Below are 20,082 nucleotides of genomic sequence, written 5' to 3'. Positions count from 1 at the left end.
AAGCTTTCCCTGGTGGAGGGAAATTATGATGTAGGCGATCGAAAACTTTTGGCCATCAAGGCTGCGCTCAAGGAATAGAGGTATCTACTTGAAGGGGCAGCACATTCTATTCTTATCTTCACAGACCACAATAAACTTGAATACTTAAGATCTGTCAAACGGCTGAGACAACGTCAGGCACAATGGGCGCTATTCTTTTCATATTACTTACCGACCTGGATCAAAATTGTCAAGCCGGACGCACTTTCTGTCTGAGGGTAACTTCTTGCTTTTGCAGACCAATCTGATGGCTCATATTAAACAAGCTTCTGCGAATATTCTCTGCCTCCCTGGAATATCGCTGGTGCCAAAGGACGGGTTGCTCTGGTTTGGAAACAAGATTTTTGTCCCAGAGGATATCCGAGTGTCAGTTATGGGTTTATGTCATGACTAGAGTTGAGCGGACACCTGGATGTCCATGTTCGGCGGGGTCGGCCGAACTTGAAAAAAAAGCCCGGGTCCGTGTCCCGGACTTTTTCCGAACTTTACCCGGACACCGAACCCCATTGAAATCAATGGGGACCCGAACTTTCAGGCACTAAAATGGCTCTAAAACACCAATGGAAAGGGCTAGAGTGCTGCAAATGGCAGCAAAACGTAATTAAGAGCATGGCAAGTGCTCTGCAAACAAATGTGGATAGGGAAATAACTTAAAACAACAAAAAAAAACAGAAAAATAAAACAATTTTCTTAATCTGTGAAGGACGAGGCCCATATGGAGTAGGAGGGAGGTTGAGGTGGTGGTGGATGTGGCGGTGTAGGTGGAAGCGGTGGTGGAGGAGGACAAGGTAGCCAACACTGCTTTTTTTCCAGTCATTTTAAATGAGGGTACACACCAAAAGAGTGAGAAAGATCAAAAATAGAACAATGGCTGGGTAAGGTCGGTATCCATCTCTATTCTGCACAAGATACGGAAAAGTCCCGTGGGATCCATGCCTGGTTCATTTTAATGAACGTGAGCTTGTCCACATTGTCTCTGGACAGGCGGCTGCGATTGTCTGTGATAACGCCCCCAGCCGTGCTAAATACACGTTCAGATAATACACTGGCTGCAGGGCACGCCAGCACCTCCAAGGCGTAAAGGGCAAGCTCAGGCCATGTGCCCAATTTGGAGACCTAGAAGTTGAAGGGGGCAGACCCGTCATTCACTACATGTAGGCGTGTGCACACATACTGCTCCACCATGTTGGTGAAATGCTGCCTCCTGCTAAGACGTTCCATATGAGCTGCTGGTGCTGCTGTTTGTTGTGGCGTGCTGACAAAGCTTTTCCACATTTCGGCCATGCTAACCCTGCCTTCTGAGGTGCTGGCGGTGCCCTGGTTGCGTTGGCGACCTCTTCCTCCTCCTCCTCTGCCTTGGCCTTGTGCTTCCACTGTGGCCCTGCTGTCAGGTGGGAATGCCAGCAGCATCGCGTCTACCAGCGTGCGCTTGTACTCGCGCATCTTGCGATCGCGCTCCAGTGAGTGAATTAAGGACGGTACGTTGACCTTGTAACGGGGATCCAGCAGCGTGGCCACCCAGTAATCAGCACAAGTTAGAATGTGGGCAACTCGGCGGTCGTTGTGGAGACACTGCAGCATGTAATCGCTCATGTGTGCCAGGCTGCCCAGAGGCAACAAAAGGCTGTCCTCTGTGGGAGGTGTATCATCTGTGTCCTCTGTATCCCCCCAGCCACGCACCAGTGATGGCCAGGAGCTGGCCTGGGTGCCACCCTGCTGTGAACATGGTTCCATCTCCTCCTCCATCTCCTCCTCCTCATCCTCCAGAATTGTGTCCCTGGCGTTTGTGTGTGCAGGAACCCACCCTCGGAGCCACTTGCGAATGACTGCCCTGAAAGCCTTGGAAATGTTACCTCTTCATCCTCCTCCTCCTCCTCATCCTGTGCCACATCCTCTTCCATCATCGCCCGAATTGTTTTTTGAAGGAGGCATAGAAGTGGGATAGTTAAGCTGACAACGGCGTCATCGGCACTGGCCATGTTGGTGGAGTACTCAAAACAGCTCAACAAGGCACACAGGTCTCGCATGGAGGCCCAGTTATTGGTGGTGAAGTGGTGCTGTTCCGCAGAGCGACTCAGGCGGTAGAGGATGAGGAATCGGAGTAGGAGGAGTCAGGAACAGGAGGCAAACTGAAGCGCCCTGCAATCATCGGTGGTGGAAGGACATGCGCCAAATTGCTATCCGCCTCAGGCCCATCCACCACTGCATTTACCCAGTGTGCCATTAGGGAGATATAACGCCCTGACCGTGCTTACTGGTCCACGTATCGGTAGATAGGTGGACCTTGGCACAGATGGCGTTGCGCAGTGCACACCTGATTTTTTCCCCCACTTGGTTGTGCAGGGAAGGGATGGCTTGCCTGGAAAACTAGTGGCGGCTGGAAACGACGTACTGTGGGACAGCCACCAACATAAGGCTTTTAAAACTGTGCGTCTCCACCAGACGGAATGACAGCATTTCAAAGGCCAAGAATTTTGAAATGCTGGCATTCAGGGCCAGGGATCGCGGGTGGGTAGGGGGGTACTTCCTCTTCCTCTGACGTGTTTGGGAGATGGAAAGCTGAACGCTTCCACGGGACATTGTGGAGATGGTTGGTGACCCAGGTGGTGATGTTGCTGACAGATCGTCTGTTTGCGGGGTGGCAGGTGCCGGTATCACTACAGAGGTGGATGAAGAGGCCGAGACTGCAGCAGAAGAGGAAGCAGGAGGAGCCAGAGACATTTCTTGGTTTTGAAGGTGTCTACTCCACTGCAGCTCGTGCTTTGCACTTAGATGCCTGATCATGCAGGTTGTGCTCAGGTTGAGAAGGTTTATGCCTCGCTTCAGGCTCTGATTGCACAGGGTGCAAACCACTCGTGTCCTGTCATCAGCACATTTTCTGAAGAACTTCCACGCTAGAAAACTCCTTTGAGCTGGCTTTGGTGTGCTCGGTCCCTTGCTGCGTTGGGCAGTAGCAGGCGTAGTGTCTAGGGCACGGCCGCTCTGCTTCTGCACCCTGCTCCCTCTTCTGAACAGAACACTGGTGAGACCTCACTTGGAGTATTGTGCGCAGTGCTGGAGGCCATATCTCCAGAAGGATATAGATACTCTAGAGAGAGTTCAGAGAAGAGCTACTAAACTAGTACATGGATTGCAGGAAAAAACTTACCAGGAAAGGTTAAAGGACCTTAACATGTATAGCTTGGAAGAAAGAAGAGACAGAGGGGATATGATAGAAACTTTTAAATACATAAAGGGAATCAACTCGGTAAAGGAGGAGAGCATATTTAAAAGAAGAAAAACTACCACAAGAGGACACAGTTTTAAATTAGAGGGGCAAAGGTTTAAAAGCAATATGAGGAAGTATTACTTTACTGAGAGAGTAGTGGATGCATGGAATAACCTTCCTGCAGAAGTGGTAGCTGCAAATACAGAGAAGGAGTTTAAGCATGCATGGGATAGGCATAAGGCTATCCTTCATATAAGATAGGGCCAGGGACTATTCATAGGATTCAGATATATTGGGCAGACTAGATGGGCCAAATGGTTCTTATCTGCCAACACATTCTGTGTTTCTATGTTTCTGCTGTGCTGGTGGCTCTGTGCGACCACCGCCTCTTCCTCCAAACTACTCAGGTCACCTGCATGACGTTCATTCCATGTGGGGTCGAGGACCTCATCGTTCTCCACATCATCTTCCACCCAGTCTTCACCCCTGCCCTCCTTGTCGGTCTCCACAATTCTGTGTGCCGCAGCAGTTGGCACCTGCGTTTCGTCATCATCGGAGACGTGCTGTGATGGTCCTTCCATGTACTCATCTTGAGAAATAAGTGGTTGGGCATCGCTGCACTCAATCGCTTTCACTTCTGGGGCAGGGCTAGGTGGATGGCCCTGGGAAACCCTGCTGACAGAGTCATCAAAAAGAAGAAGAGACTGCTGTATGACTTGGGGCTCAGACTGCTTGCCTGATTTACAAGGGGGTGAGGTGAAAGACGGTTGGACATCGGCTGCAGGTGCCAACTCTGACCTTTCTGCAGTAGACTGGGTGGGAGACAATGTGAAGGAACTGGAGGCACTGTCAGCAACCCAATCTACTATCGCCTGTACTTGTTCTTGCCTCAACACTTGTAGAGGCGCATGATGCACTACCAAATACTGATGCAGGTTCTGTCGCCTACTCACACTTGAGGAAGGGGTTTACTTGTGGGTGTAGCTGGCATAGATCGACCACGTCCTCTCCTTGCAACAGGAGCTCTACCAGCAGCACCACGACCCAGGCCACAGCCCCTATTTGACGTTCTCCTCATATTTCTGTAATTTAAGATCTTGCCCTAGAAAGGTGTTTATTGAATAGCGGAACAAGACAACAACAGTATCGCACGGGTGTATCTCACAGTCAAATATGCAAATTATGCCGCAATTTAATTTTTTTTACCCCAAAAGGGTGTATATTGAATAGCGGAATAGAAAAAAGGATATAAAACGGTGTATCTCACATGTACAAACACAGACTAGGCCCTGATTACAATTTTTTGTACCCTAAAGGGAGGATGAGGAAGAGGAGTAGGAGGAGTTCAGAACAGGAGGCAAACTGAAGCGCCCTGCAATCCTCGGCGGTGGAAGGAGATGTGCCAAACAAATTTAAAAGGTGTATTTCACACGTACCAATACAGACTATGCCGTAATTTAATTTTTTACACTCCAAAAGGGTGTATATTGAATAGCGGAATAGAAAAAATTTTATAAAACGGTGTATCTCACACGTACAAACGCAGACTAGGCCCCGATTACAATTTTTTGTACCCTAAAGGCAGGATGAGGATGAGGAGTAGGAGGAGTTCGGAACAGGAGGCAAACTGAAGCACCCTGCAATCCTCGGTGGTGTAAGATGCGCCTAAAAAATTGGAAAGGTGTATCTCACAGGTACCGATACAGACTATGCCGCAATTTAATTCTTTTTACCCCAAAGGGTGTAGATTGAATAGCGGAATAGAAAATATGATATCAAAAGGTGTATCTCACACGTACAAACCCAGACTAGGCCCCCGATTACAATTTTTTGTACCCTAAAGGCAGAATGAGGAGTAGGAGGAGTTCGGAACAGGAGGCAAACTGAAGCACCCTGCAATCCTCGGAGGTGGAAGATGCGCCCCAAAAATTTGGAAGGTGTATCTCACACGTACCGATACAGACTATGCCGCAATTTATTTATTTTTACCCCAAATGGTGTAGATTGAATAGCGGAATAGAAAATATGATATAAAAAGGTGTATCTCACACGTACAGACCCAGACTAGGCCCCGATTACTATTTTTTGTACCCTAAAGGCAGGATGAGGAGTAGGAGGAGTTCGGAACAGGCAGGAGGCAAACTGAAACACCCTGCAATCCTCGGCGGTGGAAGATGTGCCCCAAAAATTGGAAAAGTGTATCTCACACGTACCGATACAGACTATGCCGCAATTTAATTCTTTTTACCCCAAAGGGTGTAGATTGAATAGCGGAATAGAAAATATGATATAAAATTGGTGATTTTTCAATAGTACATGTGAACACAGCAGTGTCTTATGTTTTATGTCAGTCAGCTCTGCAGCAGGCTATGAAGGGAAAAAAAAAGAAAATTCCCCTTTAAGTTTGTAATTTTTAAATAGATTAGTACAGACTATGCCACAATTTAATTTTTTTTAACCCAAAAGGGTGTATATTGAATAGTGGAATAGAAAAAAGTGTATAAAATTGAAAATCACTCAATAGCACATGTGAACACAGCAGTATCTTATGTCACAGTCAGCACTGGAGCAAAAAGGCTATGAAGGGGAAAAAAAAAAAATCCCCTTTAACTTGTAGTAAAATAGATCTAAGATGAACGCTGCACACAACTGACTGATAAAAACAGATTTTTTTTTTCTCCCTCCTCCTCCTCAGTGGGCTCAAGTGAGGGCAAAAAGATTGTTCACTGCACCACCCCCCACACAGCAAAATCGATGTAGACTGTCCCTGCCTAATCTCCAGCCTGTCCCTAATATGCTGCTCAATAAGATCGTTCACTGCACCACCCCCCACACAGCAAAATCGATGTAGAAGACTGACCCTGCCTAATCTCCAGCCTAGCCCTAAAATGCTCTAATAACTCTCCCTGCCTGCACTCCGACCTGACCCTGCATTCTTTTCGGACACAATTTTTCACAGAATCACTGTCTGTCCCTAATCAGCAGCCAGCACGTATGATGTGTGCTCTGTACCTAAACTACAGCAGAATGACGCACTGCGCTGGGGCTCTCGAACTTATAAAGACATGGTCACATGCTTCAGATGGCCAATCACAGCTACTAATATATTTGCAGGCATGGCTGGGATGGCTTAAGGCACACCAGTTAAACGCTTGTTGATTGGCTGTTGAAAGCCCGCCATTAAAAGCGCGCCATTACATACAAAACAGGAAATTAAATGACCGAACTCAGATTTTAAACCCGAACATACAGTAAAGTTTTCGGATCCGTGTCCGGGTAACAAAAATCCAAATATTCGGTACGAACACGAATAATACAGTCCGTGTTCGCTCAACACTAGTCATGACCACCCTCTGGCGGGCCACTTCGGTGTTCACAAGACCCTTGATCTGCTGCAACGTATGTTTTAGTGTTTCCACGTCTCCTTGTCAAAACCCGCAGTTCCCAACTCCTTCCCTGGCAGAAGTTCAGAACCGCCCGAACCTGTGATTGTCAATGGAGATGAGGAATATGAGGTAGAGGCTATTGTGGATTGTAGGAAAAGGGGAAACCAGATGCAATACCTTATCAAGTGGAAAGGTTATGGCCCAGAAGAAAATTCCTGGGAGCCTGAACAAAACATTCATGCTAGAGGATTAATCCAAGCTTTCTTTTGCAGTCATCCGCAAAAGAGATGTCTATTGGGCATCTGGAGGTTGCCCATAAGGAGGGGGCAATGTCAGGAACTCACTCGTCATTCTCCTATGACACTGCAGAGGCACACTGGAGTGCGCAGACGGAACTCTTTTTTGCCCGTTTATCGGTGAACAGGCACTCGCGCATGCGCGACGGCTTGTGCTCGCGGCCACGCTCCCATGCGCACATGCACACACAATAGCTATTACGTTTGGCGCCCAAGTGGCCTATTTAAGGGTAACAGGTACACTCATGCTTTGCTGTCTTGTCTGCAGCTCCCCCTGCTGTATCCTGATTATTTCCTGATTGACCTCCTGGCTTGTCTCTCACTTCGCTTGTCTGCTGCCCGACATGACCTCAGCTTGTCCTGTGACCATCCTCCTGCCTTATCCTTGTCTGCTTTTTCGCCATTGGATCTGGACTTGTTCACCTCCTGGTGGGGGGACCCTGATGACCGCGACCTGGTGCTATACACGCAGCAAAATCCATCCTCACCATCAGAGACTCTGGCGAAAACCGGTTGGCACTTAGATTCTGTACACCACCAGCTTTACATTTTTCCCTGGGACACACAACTTTCCCAACCCTACCAACACATTCACTATGATGGGCTGCATCAATGACCACTTTAACAGGTTATTAGGTCTATATAATGCTTTATTAAGAATATATCTGTACCCATTTTATTTTGTCCAAGGAAAGCACATAGGACATTTAACCATCCTGTCTGATAGATTGATAGATAGATAGATAGATAGATAGATAGATAGATAGATAGATAGATAGATAGATAGATAGATAGATAGATAGATAGATAGATAGATAGATAGATAGATAGATAGATAGATAGATAGATAGATAGATAGATAGATAGATAGATAGATAGACAGATAGTATATTCAGCACTCCTCTACTGGCTCCAAGGATCAGTCTAGGGTTTTTCCCCCCTCCTTTTATTGGTGTAGCACCCTGTAGTGTGCAACTAGTGTAGGCAAATTTATGTTGTGACTCATAGTAGGCGTGTCTGTAGTAGGTTGGGTAACTGCAGGTCAGGCTGGATGTCTCTACATGGCTCTACAGGGCGGATCTCTGGTACCTCCCCCTGGATCTAGAAGCTTGGAGAAGCTTCTGAAAGTTAGTGGGTCGAGGACAGGAGGTCCTGATCTGTGTACTTGAGGGAATCTGGCCAATCCCCAGGCAGAGGGCCTGGCAGGGTCGCTAGGTTAGCTACTAAATATGGTGGAGCCTGGCCAGCAGGTGAGTCAGGAGAAAGATGGAGTGCTGAGGTTACTGTCTTGTGGTCTGGGAGGGGACCCCAGGACTGGGGGCTCTGCCTCCAGGCAGGGGCTGAGGAAAGGAGGGAAAGGAAGCCTAAGAGAGAAATCTCCAATTACCTTTGGCATACCTCCTGACCGTCCCTGATTCTCTGGGATCATCCCGGAAAGTGGTCCGTATCCCGCGATTCCAGGCGAATCAGGGCCAAGTCCTGGAATGCTCGCGGCGGCGCGGACGGCTTGGTTCCCACACGCCGCAAGCAACACATGGCAGCCAGTCTCAGTCCCCGGCTGCCTCTGACACAGTGCAGAGTAGAGTGCACTGAACCCGCCCCTCCTCCTTCCTGTGTTTTCATGTACACAGAGGAGGAGGCGGGGAGCAGCACACCACTCTGCAAGACGTGGCTGATCTGAGGTAAGATTTTAACTACTGACTTGCAGAATAGGGAAGCATGGGGAGGGGGGGTGGATGGAGCTGGGGGTGGATGGAGCTGGAGGGCGTGGGGGGGTGGATGGAGCTGGGGAGTGTGGGGGGTGGATAGAGCATGGGGGGTGGATGGAGTTGGGGGGCATAGGGGGGTGGATGGAGCTTGGGGGGCATTGAGGTGCATGGAGCTGGGGGGCAAAGGGGATGGATGGAGCTGGGGGGCATTAAGGGTGGATGGAGTTGGGGAGGTGGGGATGGATGGAGCTGGGGGGGGCATGGGGGGTGGATGGAGCTGGGGGGAGCATTTGGGGTGGATGGAGCTGGGGTGGACATTTGGGGTGGATGGAGCTGGGGGGGCATTTGGGGTGGATGGAGCTGGGATAGGCGTTTGGGGTGTGTGGAGCTGGGGGTGGGCGTTTGAGGTGGTTGGAGCTAGGATGGGTGCTTGGGTGGGCATTTGGGGTGGATGGAGCTGGGGGGCATGGATGGAGCTGGGGTGGGCATTCGGGGTGGATGGTGCTGGGGGGGTATTTGGGGTGGATGGAGCTGGGGGGCATTAGGAGTGGATGGAGTTAGAGGGGGGATTTGGGGTAGATGGAGCTGGGGGGGCATTTGGGGTGGATGGAGCTAGGGGGGTGGATGGAGCTGGGGTGGTCATTTGGGGTGGATGGAGCTGGGGTGAATGGAGCTGGGATGGGTGCTTGGGATGGATGGAGCTGGGGAGGGTTTGGGGGTGGATGGAGCTGGGGTGTGCATTTGCGGTGGATGAAGCTGGGGTGGGCATTTTGTGGATGGAGCTGGGGAGCTGCTGGGGTGTGCATTTGGGGTTGATGGAGCTGGGGTGGGCATTTGGGGTGGATGGAGCTGGGGCGGCATTTGGGGTAGATGGAGCTGGGGGGCATGGATGGAGCTGGGGTGGGCATTTGGGGTGGATGGAGCTGGGGTGAATGGAGCTGGAGGGCATTAGGGGTGGATGGAGCTAGAGGGGGGATTTGGGGTGGATGGCGCTGGGGGGGATTTGGGGTGGATGGAGCTGGGGTGAATGGAGCTGGGGGGCATTAGGGGTGAATGGAGCTAGAGGGGGGATTTGGTGTGGATGGAGCTGGGGGGATTTGGGGTGGATGGAGCTGGGGGGGTGATTGGAGATAGGGTGGGCATCTGAGGTGGATGGAGCTGGGGTGGGCATTTGGGATGGATGGAGCTGGGGTGGGCATTTGGGGTGGATGGAGCTGAGGGTGGACATTTGGGGTGGATATAGTTGCGGGGGGCATTTGGAGTGGATGGAAGGGGGATGGAGCTGGGGTGGGCATTTAGGGTGGATGAAGCTGGGGTGAATGGAGCTGGGGTGGGTAATTGAGATGAATGGAGCTGGGGTGGGTGTGGGGGGTGGATGGTGGATGCAGCTGAGATGGGCATTTGGGGTGGATTGAGCTCAGGGGGGGCATTTGGGGTGAATGGAGCTGGGGGGGAGGATGGAGCTGGGGTGGGCATCTGGGGTGGACAGAGCTGGGGTGAATGGAGCTGGGATGGGTGCTTGGGATGGATGGAGCTGGGGTGGGTTTGGGGGGTGGATGGAGCTGGGGTGGGCATTTGGGTGGATGGAGCTGGGGAGCTGCTGGGGTGTGCATTTGGGGTTGATGGGGATGGGGTGGGAATTTGGGGTGGATGGAGCTGGGGGTGGATAGAGCTGGATGGGGGTGGCTGGAGCTAGGGTGGCCATTTGGGGTGGATGGAGCTGGGATGGGTGTTTAAGATGGATGAAGCTGCAGTAGGTTTGGGGGGGGGTGAATGGAGCTGGGAGGGGTGTTTGGGATGGATGGAGCTGGGATAGGAGGTTGGGATGGATAGAGCTGGGATGGGTGTGGGGGTGGATGGAGCTGGGATGGATGTTTGGGATGGATGGAGCTGGGATGGGTGCTTGGGATGGATGGAGCTGGGGTGGGTTTGGGGGGTGGATGGAGCTGGGGTGGGCATTTGGGTGGATGGAGCTGGGGAGCTGCTGGGGTGTGCATTTGGGGTTGATGGGGATGGGGTGGGAATTTGGGGTGGATGGAGCTGGGGGGTGGATAGAGCTGGATGGGGGTGGCTGGAGCTAGGGTGGCCATTTGGGGTGGATGGAGCTGGGATGGGTGTTTGGGATGGATGAAGCTGCAGTAGGTTTGGGGGGGTGGATGGAGCTGGGAGGGGTGTTTGGGATGGATGGAGCTGGGATGGGAGGTTGGTATGGATAGAGCTGGGATGGGTGTGGGGGTGGATGGAGCTGGGATGGATTTTTGGGATGGATGGAGCTGGGATGGGTGTGGGGGATGGATGGAGCTGGTATGAGATCAGGGCAATGGATAGAGCCGGGATGGGATCTGGGGGCATGGACGGAGCCAGGATGGGATTGGGGGAATGGATGGAGCCATCTCCTGCATTCTGTACATTACACACTCCTGTCTCCTGCATTCTGTACTTTACACACTCCTGACCCCTGCACTCTGTACATTACACACTCCTGACCCCTGCACTCTGTACATTACATACTCCTGAACCCTGCACTCTGTACATTACACACTCCTGACTCCTGCATTCTGTACATTACATACTCCTGTCCCTTGCATTCTGTACATTAAATATTCTTGCCCCCTAAATTCTATACATTACATACTGCTGTCCCCTGCATTCTGTACATTACACACTCCTGACTCCTGCACTCTGTACATTACATACTCCTGTCCCTGCATTCTGTACATTACACACTCCTGTCCCCTGCATTCTGTACATTACACACTCCTGCCCCCTGCATTCTGTACATTACACACTCCTGACTCCTGCATTCTGTACATTACATATTCCTGCCCCCTGCATTCTATACATTACACACTCCTGTCCCCTGCACTCCGTACATTACATACTCCTGTCCCTTGCATTCTGTACATTACATATTTCTGCCCCCTGCATTCTATACATTACACACTCCTGTCCCCTGCACTCCGTACATTACATACTCCTGTCCCTTGCATTCTGTACATTACACACTCCTGCCCCCTGCTTTCTGTACATTACATACTCCTATCCCCTGCATTCTGTACATTACATACTTACATACGCCTGTCCCCTGCATTCTTTACATTACATACTCCTGTCCCCTGCATTCTGTACATTACACACTCCTGTCCCTGCATTCTGTACATTACACACTCCTGTCCCCTGCATTCTGTACATTACATACTCCTGTCCCTGCATTCTGTACATTACATATTCCTGTCCCCCTGCATTCTGTACATTACACACTCCTGACCCCTGAACTCTGTACATTACACACTCCTGTCTACGAAACTCTGTACAATACATACTCCTGTCCCCTGCATTCTGTACATTACATATGCCTGTCCCCTGCATTTTGTACATTGCATACTTCTGTCCCCTGCTTTCTGTACTGTTACGAACCTCAGCGTAAAAAAGGAATTTAACCGCCGTTTAGTGGATGTACCACCTTTGCAGCATGTACGAATTACCCCTGTAGCACACCAGCATACGAATAATCATCCAAAGAGAGCCCCAAACAATCGAACGGCTTTCTGTATAATAAATCCCCCTCCAAAAACGAGACAAAGCTCCGAGTTGAGGGTAAAACAGGAAACAACATTTATTGGAAGAACACAGCACACTTTTATACAGAATTTGGAACATCCTTCCCCCAACAACCGCTTTCCCATTGGTCAATTGCACAGTACCTGCAGTTCCCCATAAGGTCCTCTCCAGCCATGCAAATGAGGGCTTGAAAATGAGTCAGCAGTGATTGGTCAGATAGCTTGACCAGAAGGACTGCCATGTGCAAGGAGACAGAAGCCCCCAGGGGGGCAATCAATGTACACAACAGCCAGACACAGAACAATGGTTCCCTAACGAGCCCTCAATACACATTACTCTGAGTGTCAATACATCCCTTAGCAGACAGCAGGCAAGTTCATTAGCACACCCGACAATAGGTGAATGGAGAGCCACCTCAGACAGTCCTTCTCCTTATTGAACTTCCTGGAATGACCATATTAGGGGTGGAACTTCCTGTCCAGAGACCTCATACTATACAGGGAATAACATCGTCTTTTTACAAGGGAGACAATGGAAATTGTAATTAGGTTTAGCTTCCAGGATAGAGCCAAGACTCCATTAGCCACATGGTTAAAGAAACACAAAAAGACACAAAAATGCATAACTCCCAGTCTACTGAACAGAACCCCCACATTCAACCCATCCCCAGATAGCCTGGATCTGAGCGCTCAACATATCCAAACAGCGCTCAGATGCCACAAACACAGTCAAATTGCCATGGGGTTTACGTTTAGCATGGGCTGATGAGAGGGTCCATAGTCACCTTGCAGGAAGCGAGCAACCAGGCTTCTCCAATGCCCAGTGGCGAGATTGGTCTTGTCACATGTACATTACACACTCCTACCCCCTGCATTCTGTACATTACACACTCTTGCCCCCTGCATTCTGTACATTACATACTCCTGCACTAAATACACAATACTGTACATCACATACTCCTGTCCCCTGCATTCTGTACATTACACACTCCTGACCACTGCACTCTGTACATTACACACTCCTGGCTCCTGTATTCTGTACATTGCATACTCCTGCCCCCTGCATTCTGTACATTACACACTCCTGCCCCCTGTACTCTGTACATTACACACATCTGTCCCCTGCACTCTGCACATTACATACTCCTGTCCCCTGCATTCTGTACATTACACACTCCTGCCCCCTGCTTTCTGTAAATTACATATGCCTGTCCCCTGCATTCGTTACATTACATACACCTGTCCCCTGCATTCTGTACATTACATACGTCTGTCCCCTGTGTTCTGCACATTACATACTCCTGTCCCCTGCATTCTGTACATTACACACTCCTGTCCCCTGCATTCTGTACATTACATACTCCTACCCCCTGCAATCTGTACATTACATACTCCTGTCCCCTACATTCTGTACATTACACACTCCTACCCCCTGCATTCTGTACATTACATACTCCTGTCCCCCGCATTCTGTATATTACACACTCCTGCCCCCTGCATTCTGTACATTACACACTCCTGCCCCCTTGCATTCTGTACATTGTATACTCCTGTCCCCTGCATTCTGTACATTACACACTTCCGCACTATATACACAATACTGTACATTGCACACTCCTGTCCCCCGCATTCTGTACATTACACACTCCTGCCCCCTGCATTCTGTACATTAAATACTCCTGCACTATATACACGATACTGTACATTACACACTCCTGTCCCCCGCATTCTGTATATTACATACTCCTACCCCCTACATTCTGTACATTACACACTCCTGTCCCCTGCATTCTGTACATTACACACATCCGCACTATATACACAATACTGTACATTACACACTCCTGTCCCCCGCATTCTGTACATTACACACTCCTGCCCCCGGCATTCTGTACATTACATACTCCTACCCCCTGCATTCTGTACATTACATACTCCTACCCCCTGCATTCTGTACATTACATACTCCTACCCCCTGCATTTTGTACATTACACACTCCTACCCCCTGCATTCTGTACATTTCATACTCCTGTCCCCCGCATTCTGTACACTACATACTCCTACCCCCTGCATTCTGTACATTACACACTCCTGCACTATATACACAATACTGTACATTACACACTCCTGTCCCCCGCATTCTGTACATTACACACTCCTGCCCCCTGCATGCTGTACATTACATACTCCAGCACTATATACACAATACTGTAGATTACATACAGTACTCCTGTCCCCCGCATTCTGTACATTACATACTCCTACCCCCTGCATTCTGTACATTACACACTCCTACCCCCTGCACTCTGTACATTACACACTCCTGTCCTCTGCACTCTCTACATTACATACTCCTGTCCCCTGCATTCTGTACATTACATACTCCTGTCACCTGCATTCTGTACATTACACACTCCTGCCCCCTGCTTTCTGTACATTACATACTCCTGTCCCCTGCATTCTGTACATTACATACACCTGTCCCCTGCACATTACATACTCCTGTCCCCTGCATTCTGTACATCACATACACCTGTCCCATGCATTTTGTACATTGCATACTCCTGTCCCCTGCATTCTGTACATTGCATACTCCTTTCCCCTGCATTCTGTACATTACACACTCCTGCCCCCTGCGTTTTGTACATTGTATACTCCTGTCCCCTGCATTCTGTACATTACACACTCCTGCCCCCCTGCATTCTGTACATTACATACTCCTGCACTATATACACGATACTGTACATTACACACTCCTGTCCCCCGCATTCTGTATATTACATACTCCTACCCCCTACATTCTGTACATTACACACTCCTGTCCCCTGCATTCTGTACATTACACACATCCGCACTATACCAGGCTTCTCCAATGCCCAGTGGCGAGATTGGTCTTGTCACATGTACATTACACACTCCTACCCCCTGCATTCTGTACATTACACACTCTTGCCCCCTGCATTCTGTACATTACATACTCCTGCACTAAATACACAATACTGTACATTACATACTCCTGTCCCCTGCATTCTGTACATTACACACTCCTGACCACTGCACTCTGTACATTACACACTCCTGGCTCCTGTATTCTGTACATTGCATACTCCTGCCCCCTGCATTCTGTACATTACACACTCCTGCCCCCTGTACTCTGTACATTACACACATCTGTCCCCTGCACTCTGCACATTACATACTCCTGTCCCCTGCATTCTGTACATTACACACTCCTGCCCCCTGCACTCTGTACATTACACACATCTGTCCCCTGCACTCTGCACATTACATACTCCTGTCCCCTGCATTCTGTACATTACACACTCCTGCCCCCTGCTTTCTGTACATTACATATGCCTGTCCCCTGCATTCGTTACATTACATACACCTGTCCCCTGCATTCTGTACATTACATACGTCTGTCCCCTGTGTTCTGCACATTACATACTCCTGTCCCCTGCATTCTGTACATTACACACTCCTGTCCCCTGCATTCTGTACATTACATACTCCTACCCCCTGCATTCTGTACATTACATACTCCTGTCCCCTACATTCTGTACATTACACACTCCTACCCCCTGCATTCTGTACATTACATACTCCTGTCCCCCGCATTCTGTATATTACACACTCCTGCCCCCTGCATTCTGTACATTACACACTCCTGCCCCCTTGCATTCTGTACAATGTATACTCCTGTCCCCTGCATTCTGTACATTACACACTCCTGCCCCCCTGCATTCTGTACATTACATACTCCTGCACTATATACACGATACTGTACATTACACACTCCTGTCCCCCGCATTCTGTATATTACATACTCCTACCCCCTACATTCTGTACATTACACACTCCTGTCCCCTGCATTCTGTACATTACACACATCCGCACTATACCAGGCTTCTCCAATGCCCAGTGGCGAGATTGGTCTTGTCACATGTACATTACACACTCCTACCCCCTGCATTCTGTACATTACACACTCTTGCCCCCTGCATTCTGTACATTACACACTTCCGCACTATATACACAATACTGTACATTGCACACTCCTGTCCCCCGCATTCTGTACATTACACACTCCTGCCCCCTGCATTCTGTACATTACATACTCCTGCACTATATACACGATACTGTACATTACACACTCCTGTCCCCCGCATTCTGTATATTACATACTCCTACCCCCTACATTCTGTACATTACACACTCCTGTCCCCTGCATTCTGTACATTACACACATCCGCACTATATACACAATACTGTACATTACACACTCCTGTCCCCCGCATTCTGTACATTACACACTCCTGCCCCCGGCATTCTGTACATTACATACTCCTACCCCCTGCATTCTGTACATTACATACTCCTACCCCCTGCATTCTGTACATTACACACTCCTGCACTATATACACAATACTGTACATTACACACTCCTGTCCCCCGCATTCTGTACATTACACACTCCTGCCCCCTGCATGCTGTACATTACATACTCCAGCACTATATACACAATACTGTAGATTACATACAGTACTCCTGTCCCCCGCATTCTGTACATTACATACTCCTACCCCCTGCATTCTGTACATTACACACTCCTACCCCCTGCACTCTGTACATTACACACTCCTGTCCTCTGCACTCTCTACATTACATACTCCTGTCCCCTGCATTCTGTACATTACATACTCATGTCACCTGCATTCTGTACATTACACACTCCTGCCCCCTGCTTTATGTACATTACATACTCCTGTCCCCTGCATTCTGTACATTACATACACCTGTCCCCTGCACATTACATACTCCTGTCCCCTGCATTCTGTACATTACATACGCCTGTCCCATGCATTTTGTACATTGCATACTCCTGTCCCCTGCATTCTGTACATTACACACTCCTGTCCCCTGCATGCTGTACATTACACACTCCTGCCCCCTGCGTTTTGTACATTGTATACTCCTGTCCCCTGCATTCTGTACATTACACACTCCTGCCCCCCTGCATTCTGTACATTACATACTCGAGCACTATATACACAATACTGTAGATTACATACTCCTGTCCCCCGCATTCTGTACATTACACACTCCTACCCCCTGCACTCTGTACATTACACACTCCTGTCCTCTGCACTCTGTACATTACACACTACTGCCCCCTGCATTCTGTACATTTCATACTCCAGTACTATATACACAATACTGTAGATTACATACTCCTGTCCCCCGCATTCTGTACATTACACACTCCTGCCCCCTGTACTCCGTACATTACACACTCCTGCCCCCTGTACTCCGCACATTACACACTCCTACCCCCTGCATTCTGTACATTACACACTCCTGCCCCCCTGCATTCTGTACATTACATACTCCAGCACTATATACACAATACTGTAGATTACATACTCCTGTCCCCCGCATTCTGTACATTACACACTCCTACCCCCTGCACTCTGTACATTACACACTCCTGTCCTCTGCACTCTGTACATTACACACTACTGCCCCCTGCATTCTGTACATTTCATACTCCAGCACTATATACACAATACTGTAGATTACATACTCCTGTCCCCCGCATTCTGTACATTACACACTCCTACCCCCTGCACTCTGTACATTACACACTCCTGTTCTCTGCACTCTGTACATTACATACGCCTGTCCCATGCATTCTGTACATTACATACGCCTGTCCCCTGCACTCTGTACATTACATACGCCTGTCCCCTGCATTCTGTACATTGCATACTCCTGTCCCCTGCATTCTGTACATTGCATACTCCTGTCCCCTGCATACTGTACATTACACACTCCTGCCCCCTGCATTCTGTACATTACACACTCCTGCCCCCTGTACTCCGTACATTACACACTCCTGTCCCCTGCACTCGGTACATTACACACTCCTGTCCCCTGCATACTGTACATTACACACTCCTGCCCCCTGTACTCCGTACATTACACACTCCTGCCCCCTGTACTCCGCACATTACACACTCCTACCCCCTGCACTCTGTACATTACACACTCCTGTTCTCTGCACTCTGTACATTACATACGCCTGTCCCATGCATTCTGTACATTGCATACGCCTGTCCCCTGCACTCTGTACATTACATACGCCTGTCCCCTGCATTCTGTACATTGCATACTCCTGTCCCCTGCATTCTGTACATTGCATACTCCTGTCCCCTGCATACTGTACATTACACACTCCTGCCCCCTGCATTCTGTACATTACACACTCCTGCCCCCTGTACTCCGTACATCACACACTCCTGTCCCCCTGCACTCGGTACATTACACACTCCTGTCCCCTGCATACTGTACATTACACACTCCTGCCCCCTGTACTCCGTACATTACACACTCCTATCCCCTGCACTCTGTACATTACATACGCCTGTCCCCTGCATTCTGTACATTGCATACTCCTGTCCCCTGCATTCTGTACATTGCATACTCCTGTCCCCTGCATACTGTACATTACACACTCCTGCCCCCTGCATTCTGTACATTACACACTCCTGCCCCCTGTACTCCGTACATTACACACTCCTGTCCCCTGCACTCGGTACATTACACACTCCTGTCCCCTGCATACTGTACATTACACACTCCTGCCCCCTGTACTCCGTACATTACACACTCCTGCCCCCTGTACTCCGCACATTACACACTCCTACCCCCTGCACTCTGTACATTACACACTCCTGTTCTCTGCACCCTGTACATTACATACGCCTGTCCCATGCATTCTGTACATTGCATACGCCTGTCCCCTGCACTCTGTACATTACATACGCCTGTCCCCTGCATTCTGTACATTGCATACTCCTGTCCCCTGCGTTCTGTACATTGCATACTCCTGTCCCCTGCATACTGTACATTACACACTCCTGCCCCCTGCATTCTGTACATTACACACTCCTGCCCCCTGTACTCCGTACATTACACACTCCTGTCCCCCTGCACTCGGTACATTACACACTCCTGTCCCCTGCATACTGTACATTACACACTCCTGCCCCCTGTACTCCGTACATTACACACTCCTATCCCCTGCACTCTGTACATTACATACGCCTGTCCCCTGCATTCTGTACATTGCATACTCCTGTCCCCTGCATTCTGTACATTGCATACTCCTGTCCCCTGCATACTGTACATTACACACTCCTGCCCCCTGCATTCTGTACATTACACACTCCTGCCCCCTGTACTCCGTACATTACACACTCCTGTCCCCTGCACTCGGTACATTACACACTCCTGTCCCCTGCATACTGTACATTACACACTCCTGCCCCCTGTACTCCGTACATTACACACTCCTGTCCCCTGCACTCGGTACATTACACACTCGTGTCCCCTGCATTCTGTACATTGCATACTCCTGTCCCCTGCATTCTGTACATTACACACTCCTGTCCCCTGCATACTGTACATTACACACTCCTGTCCCCTGCACTCCGTACATTACACACTTCTGTCCCCTGCACTCCGTACATTACATACTCCTGTCCCCTGCATACTGTACATTACAATCTCCTGTCCCCTGCACTCTGTACATTACACACTCCTGTCCCCTGCATACTGTACATTACAATCTCCTGTCCCCTGCACTCTGTACATTACACACTCCTGACCCCTGCACTCTGTACATTACACACTCCTGTCCCCTGCATTCTGTACATTACACACTCCTGTCCCCTGCACTCTGTACATTACATACTCCTGACCCCTGCACTCTGTACATTACACACTCCTGTCCCCTGCATTCTGTACATTACACACTCCTGACTCCTGCATGCTGTACATTACACACTCCTGTCCCCTGCACTCTGTACATTACATACTCC

At 49.4% G+C, this 20,082-nt stretch overlaps 1 protein-coding gene across 1 annotated transcript in view; it reads left to right on the top strand.

Moving 5' to 3' along the window:
• Positions 1–7,990: 7,990 nt before the first annotated feature.
• LOC309568371 (olfactory receptor 5V1-like) overlaps positions 7,991–20,082 on the top strand; it is a gene marked incomplete at both ends in the record, with an annotated part of 33,287 nt that continues 21,195 nt past the window's right edge. Inside the window, one exon of the mRNA XM_082274035.1 lies at positions 7,991–8,056. Coding sequence (XP_082130161.1) covers positions 7,991–8,056 — 66 coding nt within the window. The remainder of the gene's footprint in view (positions 8,057–20,082) is intronic.

This window comes from Pelophylax lessonae (genome assembly GCF_965119305.1).
Source record: "Pelophylax lessonae genome assembly, chromosome: 12".
Lineage (NCBI taxonomy): Eukaryota > Metazoa > Chordata > Amphibia > Anura > Ranidae > Pelophylax > Pelophylax lessonae.
The sequence above is the reverse complement of the archived record's forward strand: the minus strand, read 5'-3'. Positions and strand labels throughout refer to the sequence as shown.